Source organism: Acyrthosiphon pisum, chromosome X, assembly GCF_005508785.2.
Source record: "Acyrthosiphon pisum isolate AL4f chromosome X, pea_aphid_22Mar2018_4r6ur, whole genome shotgun sequence".
Lineage (NCBI taxonomy): Eukaryota > Metazoa > Arthropoda > Insecta > Hemiptera > Aphididae > Acyrthosiphon > Acyrthosiphon pisum.
In genome coordinates, this window is record NC_042493.1 from 74,865,276 (window position 1) to 74,880,266 (window position 14,991).

Genomic DNA, 14,991 nt, shown 5'->3' on the forward strand with positions numbered 1-14,991 from the left:
AAAAAATCTTACTACATAAATAATAATAATTTTTATTAGAGATATAGGTATCCGAGTAATTTAAAATATGAATTGTAATAATATACAATAGTACCTATAGATTTAAATTTTAAGAATTATAAAATATTATTAAAATGTGTATGATACTATGAACGATGTATGAGTGAAAAAGCACTTGTTTTATAAAATATGTATAACACGCAAACGGTAAATCTTATCGTATTATACAAAATCCCCAAAATAATAATAATACTAAGTACCTAGGTACTCTACATAAACAAAGTTTGTGTTCGTTTTGCTAATAATGATATTATACCAAGTTGTAGTTAAGTCAATCAAGAATAATGTTAAAACTCAATATTATATAAAAATAATTTTGAGTTGTGACTTTATTAATGCGCAAAAGTAATAAAAATGCTCAGTAAGCATAATTTCCTATTAAAGGCTTTAGGTCAGTTCTAGTGAAACTCCAAAATTTTATCACATAAACTAAAGATAGAGTAGAGCAATTTATATTAGAAACAATCAAAATCAAAAAATTGACGATTTTGAGTCTGGTCACTATATTCCTTCTGTAGTGCGTATGGTAAAGTACCTAATAGCAGGTATTCTTATGCTTAAATAATAGTGTACATACAAATAATAAGTGAAGGGAAGTAAGATTAAATACTTTTAATTCATTTTAATATAGTAAAATAGTAGAGTGAAACCATAGCTTGTTGTATAAGTACTTAATGTTTTAATTAATAAACTTAATATGGTATCTAATTTAATAGTATGTGTTTATTTATAAGTTAGTATATTATGATTTAAAGTTGACCACTCATAATATTTTTTAAAGTTTTAAAAACATAGAGGAATTTTCCAAACTTAAAAATTGGTTTAACCATATGTATATTCCACTTAAAGCGATCGCCAAGATACAGGCCTAAATATTTGACTGAGTTTGTCTTTTTAATAGCAAAGTAACAATTTCGAGTATCAAAAGTATAAAAGTTATAATGTACTATATATTTTTAAACCCTAAATTATGATTATTATTAATTTTAAATTGATAAAATTTATTTATTATAAATATTAGTTAAAACTTAAAAGTATTAAAAATTCAAGCAATTTCCTATTTCTCTGAAGTTATGTTATACTATCCATTCAGCGTATTTCATTTACGGTTATTTTTTTATTAGTTTTTGTGTTAGATGATTCTTTAATACAATCCCTCGTATTTTTTAAATTCAAACCAGCTTCATTAATTTTATTATAATAAAACAAATTATTGGCAAGCTTATATTCCTGTACAAAATATAATGATTTTTTAAAGTAACAATAATTATTAACCATTTTATTATACATATATTACACCTTATTCTAATTGAGGGGACAAGACCAGCCACTAGCTGAAATCTAAAACAATTTACAATATTTTACTGGTATTAAAGTTACGTTAGAATTCATTGTAAGATAAGTTGATAAATTGATTAATTTTATCATTAAAAAAAATCAAACGACTGTGAAAGTTTTTTAACTTAAAATAAGGAGCTCCAATTCTCTATTTTTATTAATATATAATCCGTCCCTATTAATATTTAAAATAAAAATGGTCAGTTATACTGCAATGAAGAACATTTAATTTGAAATTTTTATAAGCAGATGATTTATACATATTTTTGATGAATTTTGTATTTAAGTATAAAGATTACATTTAGAAAAAATCCATTTTTTGCTTATATATTTGAGTATTTTATGGATTCAAAATTATTACTTAATATGTCTATATTAATATTATCACAGATTTTTAATCTAGAAATTAACAAACAGTATTTTGCATGATAGACTCAATACATTCATTACACATAATATACTTTAATATTCATTACTCATGATAAATATTATGTTCATAATTATTTACCCATAATAGTAGTATAATACAATATAAGAATAATAATTAATTAAGAAAAATAAATTGAATAAAGCTCTCAAAAATTAATAAGTTGTGATGTTTTGATAGTTATTCACTATGTAACATTTACCATAAGGGACGGAAGACAAATGCCTTTAGCCTCTGTTATTAGGGGGACTCAGAATAAATAGTATAAGAACAAATATGTAAAGAGATTACACAATTAAAGTAGGTATTGCAATTTGTTGGCGTATAAAGTGACCATAATAATAGTGGACAATCTTTGTCGCCATAAAAATAAGATAATTAAGTGGACTGTATAATAGGTAAGTTTTTTTGTTTATTTTGTACATCAGATTGCAGTATTAATTTAAATAATGATTAAATACAATATGAAACATAATAATGACAAAATAAACTGCCTGGATGGCAAATATATTCAAATATCAATAAAAACAAAAAAATTATAATATAATCATAGACATAATATAATAATATATTAATATTATGTCTCTGCCGTCATAAGCCACTAAGCAGTAACTCCAAATTCGTAGTTTTCAGGAAACAATAAAACAGTACATAGTGCTAATTTTCCTAATAAATCATTTTCTTATCAATTTATACGTATTTTTAATGAGAAAAACCTTAAATTTTTTACAGGAATCGATAGAGGATTAAAATATCTATCGATAGACACCAAAATCTCGATTTCGACAAAAATGGAGTAACTGCTTAGTGGCTTATGACGGTAGTATGGATATAAAAATGACTCAAACGTCCAATAAATAGTAACAATAATGACCTGTCATGGTTTACGTCGTTTTTTAGTAGCTGTCTTGCGTTTTGTCAACGTTTTGTTATTTTTTGAAGTTTTTTTATTAGATTTTGATTTCACCTGTGCTTGATTTGTAGGTTGAGATTGTACAGAAAGTGAAAGCTGTGTACTTGTATTTTGTTTTTGTGTGTCCAAATATTGTTGTATTAATTCAGGTAATATACGTTGTTCAGCTAACATTGCTAAAAACGTACTAATAAACTGATTGTAATCATGCGTACGTCGACAATCATCAATTTTATATTTATTACGTTGTTCATTCTCCTCTCGCAAGATACCTAAAAATATTAAATACATATTTAACTTGGAGAATATTTTGGTAAGTTAAATTAAATTACCTTCATTGATTTTTATTTCCGATTCTAAATATTTTAGTGAAGCAAATGTGTCTTGATAACAAAAAGTATAAAATTGTATATCTTCTTTAAATTTTAGATCATTATTTTTTAATTTATCTGAAGATTGACTCGAAGATATTTCCCTTCCTTTAGAAATAGCTCCTGCTTTTAGACATACACTTTTCATGTCTCTTTGAATTTTTTCACCTTCTGACCCATCACTTGAAGATTGTACGCAGATGTCTACAATATTATTTGATTCTGGACTCATCTGAAAAATTATAAAACTTAAATATTAAATAAGGAAACAAATATTTCATATAAATTAACTTTAAATATAATTTCAATATCATTTTAGATTTTAGATGAGGGAAAAGCTGATTTTACAATACCTATATTATAATTGATTTTTAAGGAAATTTAGGTATGTTTCAGTAGTGTTAGGCTTCTTTAGAAAATGTAGAATTTGAGGTAAAATTTGATTGAAATACTGATTTAAACATGTTTCAATGACTTTAAATTTTCGCATGATATTTTTATTCTTTTAATTGTATGGTAGGTATTGTGTTTTTTTGTTTTAGTACAATACTTTATACTGCCTTTAAAATATACATTTTTCAATTTGATTTAACTCGATGGTTAGATTTTTGAATAAAAATTAATTGATTCGAAGGCTGGATTTAATATGATTAATATAATGTTATGATTAAATCCATTGTACATTTTTGTGAAAATTTAATTGACATCAACATCACAAAGTTACAAATAAATTATTCTCTATGTTAAATTTAAATAATACAGTATAAGTACTCTAACAAGGTAATTTTTTTTTTTTTTAAGATAAATAATAAACATATTACCTTTTCTTTATTATTGTCTTTTGATGTGCTAGGAATGAGTGAAATTTTTTTTTTAATGCATTTAATTGGCAATTGATCACTAATATTCTCTTTTTGTAATTTTTCAATGTCTAATCTTGTTTTTTCTAAAAGTTCTAATACAAGTTGTCTATTTGTTTTGAGCACATTTAATTTATGGAAAATAGCTAATCGTTTATCTGGAATAACAGCCATCAAATTGAAATGTATGTCACCGTGTTCTGAGTAAGCCTTTGCAAGTCTATCACTTATCACTTTTATGCATTTTTCAGTCCAATTTTCATTCTCAGCCCACGGTCCATGGTCCATGGGATATGGTTTCAATCCATCCAATTCATATAAATGACCATTTATGGGCACATAACTGACAAAATGATATGCCTCACTGGTAAACCGTTCAGTTGTTACATCCTGTGTTTTATCTGTAAGTGGATTACTTATTGGTGTAGCATGTGAATTATGTGCTCGTGCTAATTCAGGAGTGTTTCCAATGGCCCATCCTTTATTTTCTGGATTCATTCCTTGAGTTTGTTCTTTAAGACGTTCCAATGTCTCACCTAGATGTATATTTGAACAGTTCATTAAAATTGATAGCAGTGCATGAGTAGCACAACTATTGGGTATCATTTGGTGAGCGAAAAATATACTGTTAATAGCTACATCATCTTTGATAAATATGCCTTTTTGGTCTACATTTTTTTTGCGGCCACGTCGCTCCTCAACACATCGGAACAAAAATACAAAACCATAAACTTGACCGTCTAATGATTGCTGAAGATCATAAATTTCTTCCAACTGAACTCCACTCACTCCAAAATCTTCTAAAAGCAAAGTAAACAAACCAGGATCGCTTTCTAATTCCAACCATCCTTGTAAGAGATTTTGTAATTCCACGGGCATTTTAAAAAAGTTAACGTAACAAAATATTAATAATTATTAATTTGAATTTTGAATTTCACAACAGTTAATATCACACGTCATACATTTATCAAGGACGCAAATATTGGCATCGAATAACTTATTCCATGAAATTTTTGTTTATACTGGTTTCATGCTGGTTTGTTATAATTGTTAAAAGAATAAGTAAAAACATGCTTAAAAAGGCGAACAAGTCGGTAGGTATCGCTTGTACAGTAGCTGCCGAGTGTATCACTCTAATGGATTCGTTAAATTTGAGTTTAATGATATAAAATCAGCACAGAAATGTCGGCAAAATACATACAATCTCCCGACTCCACGAAGCGGGGAACCCGCCTAACCATCAGTACGATAGGCGTCGACAGCGCTCCCAGTGTTAATCTGTCTTCAGTGCCGGATAAACCGCCGGTGCAAGCGGTGCATTGCACCAGGGCCCCAACTCTTTAAAAAAATTGGGGGCCCCGATATTATGAATACCAAACTATCAAAGTACCATAAAATAAAATAGGTTCTTATGGTAACCATTTACCTATGTTTTATTTTTTACAAATGGTTTATTAGATTTTGGTTTGAAACTAGTTTTAATTTATGTGGGTTAATTAATATGAATATTTGATTGATTGTTAAGTAATTTTTTTCCATACTTATCATCGTGTATATATGCTGGTACACCGATTGACCAATACGGTGAATGACGATAACGTCGCGTGTCGCGATGAACTTATTATTATACCTACATATTGTCAAACGATTGACTTAAAACAATTTGCGCTGAAATAAATGGATGTCAATGTTTTTTCAATTATTACTGATTCGACCCAAGATACAACAAAATTGGATCAGTTAAGTATAATCATCCGTTATGTTGATGTCAATTATGAAAGTAAGACGTTGGAAATCAAAGAATCATTTGTTGGATTTTATATCTTAAAAAGTCACGGTGCAGTTAATTATGTAAACCTTACCCAAGACGTTTTAATAAAACTTGGTTTAAATATTGACAAATGTCGAGGCCAAGGATATGATGGAGCTTCTGTGATGAGTGGAGCACATTCGGGGGTGCAAACAAGGATAAAAAATATTGTTCCATCAGCCAAGTATGTCCATTGCTGTAGCCACAATTTAAATCTAGTTATTTCGGATGCAGCGAAGTGTCATAATAAAGTAAAATTTTTTTTGAAACTGTTCAAAATGTGTTCAATTTTTTTGCCAGTAGTGCCCCAAGATGGGCTTTATTAGCCTTAGGTCAAAATGTTCCATGAAATAAAACAAAACTATAAAAATTGTTTTATTTAATACTTCTTCTTATTTAGAACTTTTCTAGCCTTATTTTTTAAACTGGTACCTACTCACTTTACTGGACATGTTTAATCTTTAATATTGTAAAATGTAAATGATGTTTTCTTATAGGTAGCCAGGTAGGTGCTGATTAAAGTGGTGAACACTCTAGTCTCTATAATCGTAATCAATTAGCAGATTTCTGAGCAGTATGCACTATGCAGGAGACGGGCAACAGTGCCAGCGTCGCGCGTCGTTGCAATGTTTATTATTATTAAGTACTTTATCAAGACATCTGTTTTCCAGAATTAATTCTAGTTTGGTGGTCCGCGCCCGCGCACACTTATTGTGGTGCCGGGTGCAGGGTGAGGTGGGTCATTCCAGTTAATACCAAATAATTTACTTACTAAGCACCATAAACTAAGATAGTATGGACTGACGACGGTATTAATATCTGCGGTCAAGTTATTCAACGGTATTTCTGAAGTGGGAGAAATTTAGCGACTGAAACGCTATCTATTTCCAACCAGCCAACGAACGGAACATAGTTGAATAGTTGATATTTGGCAGTTCATGAAAATAACACTACAATCGCTTCGGTTGCAAGATTTCCCTCTCTACGGAAACTAAGTTTTAAAACCTGACCGCTCCACTACCATCCGCCCATCATGTCACCACCAGTCCATACTATCTTAGTTCATGCTTTTTAGTCACGTTATCATTTGTCCTTTTGATTGCTTCATTTTCACAACCCTGCAAGTATAGGTACGTTAGTTCATCTCATTACTCTATGGGTAATATAAATAATAATTATTAATTAAATAAAGTATGATTGTGAGCATATGTGGCTGGAGTGAGGAAGTAGCGGTTTTTGGTCATGTTTGTGGGGAATGTAACATTTACCTCCAACACCTCCACCACCCACAAAAAAAAATTAGGTTTATATCATAAAAACCTCTCAGTCCAACCATTGTGATTTATAATTTGTACGATGTAATTTATTTGTTATCTGTAATATGAGTAGGGTACATGTATAAATGCATGCTTACATGAAAATAAATAATTACATACTATTTAATAAAGATTTAAATGTACTTTTTGGAGTAGATTCGTGGAGTAATCTGCGTAGACGTAAATTACTCAAAATTTCAATCTTCAAAAGGTTATAACCTAGGAACCAAGTTCGACCAACAAATTCTGATTGCACCGTAGTACTTAACTCGTTGAAGTATATAGATTTCCGAAAAGAGTTACCGTATTATAACTATATATGGTCACTATATTATGATCTCAGATCTATATAAATATATAGGTAAGCCAAATACCACTACAACTCACTCATTCATTCATCGCTACGTCTTAAAAACTACAAAATGTACGAACTTGAAATTGGAATCGTAGTTCGTCTAATGATATAAATGCGCAATATAAGAAAGGATTTTCTGATATTCATATTCAATTATTTATCATTTAATTCAAATGTAATACATACATTAAAGTATGGCTGGCGGTATTTCAAATGTTGATAGTTGATACCAGAATCCGGTATTTGTTTACAACGGTATCTACGGTATTACCGGTTGGACGGTATTTTCGGTAATTATCGATGGATGCGCGTTATTTGGGATCTGAACGACTTTTTTCAATCTACCATTGATTTTGTCAGACCTTTTTATACTAGGAGATATATACAGGTAGACGGTAGTCTTAAAACATCCTATCGATTCCATCGGGCATGGTCCAGTTTTACCAAAAACAAAATTTGGATAGGCATACCCTATGCATAGTCTGCAGTATACCAATATCGGGATACTTATTTTGTACGATAAATATACCAATTGCGCTAGCACTCAAATTATTTTATCTCTAGTCTTCAGGTACTTAAACGTATGACAAAAATTGTGATACTGTAATGCAGTGTTTCTCAATCTGGAGGTCGAATCAGTCAGAAATAATTAAACCCTGATTTAGACAAATAACATATATCTACATTAAAAATTTAAATTAATACATAACCATAATGATAAAAATGAAAAAGTTAGAAGGTTTTTTCTGGGGGGGGGGGGGGGGGGGTTGAGGCTCAACTACAGATGTTATTAGCCTTTGGAACTGTGGATGATGGAACTGTGTGTGTTCGAAAGATTTTTTTTTTGGCACCTGTAGGTATCTGCCATGTCCGGGTAGGGGGTGGCGACTCTTCTCTCCGGACACCGTTACTGGCCAGAAGAAAAATGACGCCCACGGCCGAGTTCGGACCGGCGCCGGTGTGCGTCGCAACCGACGCCGTAATCCACTCGGTCATTCCATTCCCCAGTTAGTAGTTGATAGTATATACCTAATAATATATATTTTAAACTATGAATAATAAAGTAAAAAGTATAAATTAATGTACATTGATTGTGTGTCAATTAACTAACAAAAATTTTTATAACGGTGATTTTATACAATTTTAATTATATAAATATGTTCATATATGTATAATATTATATGAGTTACCTAGATAATCTTATTAAATATGTCTAAATTAGTCGAGTCCGGACCGATTTTGGTTCAACTTTATGAAATAAAACTAAGTAATGGTTCGGTTCAGTCTGGTTTAATAAATTTAAAAAAAAAAATCGGTCTAGCCCTATCAGAAATATTTAGTGAGCAGTTTGGTTCAGTCTCAATTAAAACTATTTAATTTGATTTTGATCTGATCCGGTCCATGTATATGACCGATTCAGGTAATGGTCCGGTCTTCGATCCCGGTTATGCTATTACGGTCTATAATTTTTATTTTTATTATTTATCAACCAATATTATATTTTGAAATCAAAATACCAAGTATATTACACCATTGTATTATTATTATTATTATTATTATTATTATTATTATTATTATAATGATAATTATAAATAACCGCATTTTAATCTTCAGCTGTCAGCCGAACTTTTATAACAATAATCGAAATGGTGGATAAATATAATTATATAAAATCGTGTTGTAACGTTATGTAGAATCCAATACTGTATATGACAATACGGGACAATTGTATCAAAAATAGTGACACATGCACGCTCTCTGAACTGGTTATGAACGTGCTCTATATATCTATAGGATTGTTATATACCTTCAAATATAATGCAAAGTGTATTTCCAGGGGGCTATGTCATCTACTATTACCATTGTTTATCCCGTATTGTCATAAATAGTATTGGGTAGAATCAATTCCTTTTATTTATATAGGTATATCTATAGAATCTTATCTTCAAAGTAATATCTTATTATATAAAATATTATTATAAAATATTTCCAATCATAAACCTATAGGTCTATGTTTCCAAGTAATATGTATAATTAATAACTATTTTAAGTAAAGATATTGGTTTCAAATAACATCGGTCCAGTTCTGGTCCTGTTAATTGTTTTAAAAGAAAAATAGTCTGGTCCGATTTGGTCTCATTTCAAATAACATCTGTTCGGTTTGGTCTGTTGATTGTTTAAAAAAAAAAATGGTCCGGTCCGGTTAGCTCAACATGTTTAGCAACAGGAATCAGTTAGATTCGGTTCAAACCGTCAAATCATAGTTCAGTCTGGTCTAGTTACGGTCTAAGCTCTGATTAACTGGTCCGGCCCAGTCCACAAAAACACGGATCGTGCAGAGCACTAGACTAAGGCATCCGTTGCGACGCTTACCATCGCCGGTTCGAATCTCGGTCATGGGCGGCATTTTTCTTCGGGAAAGTCCGGATGTCCGGAAAGAAGTGCCACCATCCCCCACCCGGGCATGGCAGATGCCTATGGGTGCCCACTAAAAATTCTGTCAAACACACACTTGTTCACACAAAACCACAGTTCTTACCACAGTTTTTATTTTTTGGTTAATATAAATACAATTAGAGTTATCAGTTTGAGAACATTAGTTTTTTTGTTGTTGGTATTTTTAATTTAACTATTAAAAATTGGTTAGTGTTATCAAAAATTTAAAACGCTACTTCACAGATAAAGTTCTTCCCTATATGCGTTGTGGAATTTTGGTAATTCTACTATAAATACAGAGAGAGTAAAGTTGTTACGCGCAATACAGTTTTTTGAGGTCCGTGATGTTAGCAGAAAAATTTGAGCACTAATTTTCGCTATAACACCACTATTTATTGCTCAATTGGTGCTATTCAACCGTAGCGTTTTAAAAATTAGTGCTGTAGTCAGTAAAAAGTTACATGGGGGCTTACCTTTCTCCGCTAACTTCACATAGCGGGTTCAACACTAGCATCAAAATCCACTATAGCATCGAAATTTAGTGCTCAATTAGTGCTATTCGATGGTAACTTTTCAAAATTAGTGCTATGTTTCTCTCCGAGTTATGGAATTTTCCATATTTTGTCCCAGCGGGTGCACCATCGGCACCAAAATCCACTATAGCACCAAAATGTGGTGCTGAATTAGTGCTATTAGGATATACAAAAATAAAAATTGGTGCTACCTCCATCCCCATTTTTCAACTTGGCGGGATTATAGAGATTTCTGTTATAACACATTTTCATATAACAGATTTTTTTATTGATTTTTTATTAAACTGTTTATTATATTTTTTTTCATGTAACTTTTTACTGATTACAGAACTAATTTTGAAAACGTTACCATCGAATAGCATTAATTTAGCATTGCATATTAGTGCTGGTGTCGAACCTGGTACGTAAAGTTAGCGGAAAAAGGTAAGCCCCAATGTAACTTTTTACCGACTACAACACTAATTTTGAAAACGTTACCATCGAATAGCACTAAATTTTGGCGCTATAGCGGATTTTGGTGCTGATGGTGCACCCGCTGGGACAAAATACGGAAAATTCAATAACTCGGAGGGAAACATAGCACTAATTTTGAAAACGTTACCATCGAATAGCACTAATTGAGCACTAAATTTCAATGCTATAGCGGATTTTGATGCTGGTGTAAAGTCCCCATGTAACTTTTTACTGACTACAGCACTAATTTTTAAAACGCTACGGTTGAATAGCACTAATTGAGCACTAAATAGTGGTGTTATAGCGGAAATTAGTGCTCGAATTTTTCTGCTAACTTCACGGACCTGTTTTTTGTTGTGTTGTACATTTGTAAAACGGAGACAACAAATGTGGGTCCTCCTAATAACTCTTAAAACCTCCTAAAACCATTCTCAATTATTTATTTTTAGATTTTTAGCGAATGACGAGTATATTATTGTGTTTTAAAAAATGTAAATAACAAGTTTGCACTCGTAATAATATACAGATTGACGTTTTTAACACAGTTTCTGTTGCATACAACTTAAATTCAATTTCAATTAAATTCATTGAATTCTTCTATCAAATTATTATAAGTACAAAAAATTTTAATAGTTGATATGAATTTGTTCGGAACGAAAACTTGTCCTTGAGTCATATCATTTATGACTGTGTCGCCGAAGATATTACACATAGGCGTACCCGGTGCTCGAATTGGTAATTATTAAGTAGAGGAGCTCAATCCAACAATTTATAAACCGCGTTCCAAGTGTAAAATTATTCAATGCAAACTCGTGGGGTGCTTCGCCCCCCACACCCCTCTTAATCAAGTCCTAGTTTTTCAATACAACATTTCATCCTAGTTACAACATTTTCTACTTCAAATATAACATATTTAACTATATGTGCCTATGTAACATGTAAGTGAATATGGATTTATATTTTATTTTTCGCAATTTGTATTGATAGAGATAATACCTACCTACATATTTTGGTAGGAAATAAAAGATTTATAATTATCAGTGATAATATCTTAATAATTCTTTGTGCTATAGACACGCATACCTGTGTCAATTGTGAACACTAGTTCACAGATATTTACAAACAAATGCCCAAATCAATTTTTATTAAAATTAAGAATGGATCTAAGTTGTTGTTAAAGATAAGCCTAATGAATTCTACATTATTTAATATAAAAATATTTTTCATAGTATTTATGGTTTTGACTAGTAGTGTTTAACCTTTTTGAATCGTGATCCACTGTTTTTGTAACGATATTTTCACGACTCGTGTCACCTTTGTAAGCCATAAAAGAAAAAAAACTTTAGCTTTGCATAATATCCCGTTCATAAATGTGCATATTGTTCAATTCATTCATAACTTATTCGATTTCATAATTTATAACTTATTTTTTTTTTTTTGCAGATATTTTATAATACAATAGTTTATTGTGGGTACATAATATCTGCGAACTACTAAACTAGGCATAAATACAAACAAACAATAATAAAAAAATTAGTAAGGTATTAGAATATCTAACCCAGTGGTATTCAACCGGTGTCGCTACCAAATCATGGGTCACATGATCTATAAAAATGGGTAGTGACAAATCTTTTTTGTTTTAAAAAAAATAAGTTTATTATAAAATTATAAATTATGGATTCGAATAAGTTATGAATGAATTGAAGAATTATATTTTACAGTAGATATAATGATAGTTGAAATTAAAATTAATAAATTGAGCTTACTTGTGATTCCAAACTTAAACAAATGTTTATTGAAACTTTTTTGGAAATGTTTTGGGCACATTTATGCACGGAAAATTACGCAAAACTAGCAGCTTAGTCTTTTTTCTTTTATGGCCTACAAAGGTGACATGATTCGTGAAAATATTGTTACAAAAACAGTGGATCGCGAGTCAAAAAGGTTAAACATTACTAGTCAAAACCATAGATAGAATGAAAAATATTTTTTTTATTAAAAAATGTAAAATTACTAGGTATTCATTAGGTTTATCTTTGACAAAACAATTTAAATCCACTCCAAATTTTAATAAAAATTATTTTGAGCATTAGTTTGGTCCGTCCCCCCATCCAAGTAAGAAAAAATAGTTGGGATACGCAAAAAAAAATTAAAATAGTAGAGGAGCTCCGTCCCCCTGCGCACCACCCAAATTCGAGCACTAGGCGTACCTACACAGACAATTTTCGCAGATCCCTATATAATGCACGTTTTATTTTACTCACTGCATAACTGTATAGATAAATGAAATATTATAAAAATATATTTTAAACACATATAAACTTTTATATCTTATTAAAAATCTTAAAATTATTACAAAGCACCGACTAAACTATTATCTTTAATTTATAATTTTAAACGGCAATTTGATGAGATCATAATTTTAAATTCTTCAATTACCCAGGCGCGTCCCCAAGGGGGGGCGAAGGGGCGTTCGCCCCCCCCCCGTAACAATTTTTTAATGTATAATATAATAATTACTCTCAATGTCAACAAAATAACGGAAAATTGATTTTATTGTATAAGTTGCACATATGTACTATTATTATTATTATTTTATTATTTATTATTTCATATACTTAATTATATTATATTATTATAACAACATTAAAAATTAAAGGTATTTGTAATGTATCGCATTAAAAAAAAAAAAATAAAGTCAGTAAAATTGACTGAAGTTCGCCCAAACTATTGACAAATACGCATAGGGTAATTATTGATTTAAAAAATAGATTCGCCCCCCCCCTAGAAAACTGTCTAGGGACGCCCCTGCAATTACCTATAGGGCATTGTAATTCACATGCATACAGTCGTGGTACAATAACATTGCAGATGTATATTATTCTGTAATTTTGTTTTTACGGTTGTGAGTTTGGAAAATGCCCGTTCACAAGCACAACATTGTAACTGGCATGATAATAAATAGTTTGGATAATTATTTTTTTTTTTTAAATGAACAATTACACACTTGCTAATTGTTCTAAAGCCTGGTCAATAATGGTCACATAAATTATTATAACATGGTTATTACCACTATCACCTTAATCTGATATCTATGTTCTTATTGTTTTATTTTTCTACTCGATATTCTTCTGGATAACAACCCGTGGAAACGCCTGTGGTACTACACACAACATACCGCTCTATACAGTGGCATGGCAAACTTAAAGCTTTTCAGCACGGAAAAAAAATTACCATAATATTATAGTTAAGCAAATTATAGTACATTTAACTATTTAATAGGTAAAATAACTAAAATGATTTACTTATTATGACTATGTAAAAATAGTTATTTGTTATGGTAATGTTTACTATATTTTATAGTTCATGCAGTTTTTAATATTTGAATTAACTAAGAAATATAGTTAAAATAGCATATTTTAGTTCTAATAACTATTTATAGTTAAATCAACAACAGTATTTCTATGTGTGTAATAACTTAACTATAATATCTTAGTAAATCTGACTAACCTTATAGCTATCCCTATAGCAATTATAATGTACAGTCAATCCTACTATTTTTATAGTACAAACCACTGTTTGGTTTTTTCTGTGAGAGACTATAGTCTAATAATCCTATTATTCACCCACCTACCCACCCACCCACAACTACAACCACTTAAAAAACTCAGAAGTGTTAGCTTCTCGATTATACCTCCTTTACTCAGCTAATGGTTGTATAGTATATAGTATATACCTAGTCAGTAGTCAATATACAATATACATATATAATTATATATTATTCAATGAAAAGGAGTTCAGGATAAGATGAATAGATAAAAAATATAAATTATAATAATATTATAGCATTTACCTATTTGTACATTCGACATTTTATTTTCGTCGTGTAAAAAAAAATAACAGTTATAATAATAATAAAAATAATATTAATGTTTAATACCATATTATATATTATATTATTTAGACATTTTACTGTACGTATATTAATATAGGTATTATAATTGATATTAGATAAATATTATACCTATATAGTATATATATATGTATATTGTATAATATGTGCATAAAGTAACATACGATATATCTATATAAAACTGTATAATATAATAGGCAAATATA

At 30.0% G+C, this 14,991-nt stretch overlaps 2 protein-coding genes across 2 annotated transcripts; both read right to left on the reverse strand.

Annotated features, from left to right (window-relative positions):
* Positions 1-2,416: 2,416 nt before the first annotated feature.
* Positions 2,417-3,363, reverse strand: LOC115034032 (ubiquitin carboxyl-terminal hydrolase calypso-like). The gene has a single exon (XM_029489158.1). It carries the CDS (start codon positions 3,027-3,029, stop codon positions 2,703-2,705), a length of 327 nt encoding a protein of 108 aa, XP_029345018.1. The 5' UTR covers positions 3,030-3,363; the 3' UTR covers positions 2,417-2,702.
* On the reverse strand, positions 3,104-5,451 carry LOC100162983 (ubiquitin carboxyl-terminal hydrolase calypso-like). The gene is made up of 3 exons (XM_029485246.1): positions 3,931-5,451; positions 3,249-3,341; positions 3,104-3,121 (listed from the first exon to the last, which is right to left on the reverse strand). Exons 1-3 carry the CDS (start codon positions 4,846-4,848, stop codon positions 3,104-3,106), a joined length of 1,029 nt encoding a protein of 342 aa, XP_029341106.1. The 5' UTR covers positions 4,849-5,451.
* Between the last annotated feature and the right edge of the window lie 9,540 nt (positions 5,452-14,991).

Bases quoted from the DNA above. Each gene is read 5' to 3' on its own strand.
- LOC115034032 (XM_029489158.1), bottom strand. From the start codon at position 3,029: ATGTATTTAATATTTTTAGGTATCTTGCGAGAGGAGAATGAACAACGT.
- LOC100162983 (XM_029485246.1), bottom strand. From the start codon at position 4,848: ATGCCCGTGGAATTACAAAATCTCTTACAAGGATGGTTGGAATTAGAA. The intron at 3,342-3,930 runs GTAATATGTTTA...ATAATTTTTCAG, and splicing joins AAGACAATAATAAAGAAAAG to ATGAGTCCAGAATCAAATAA.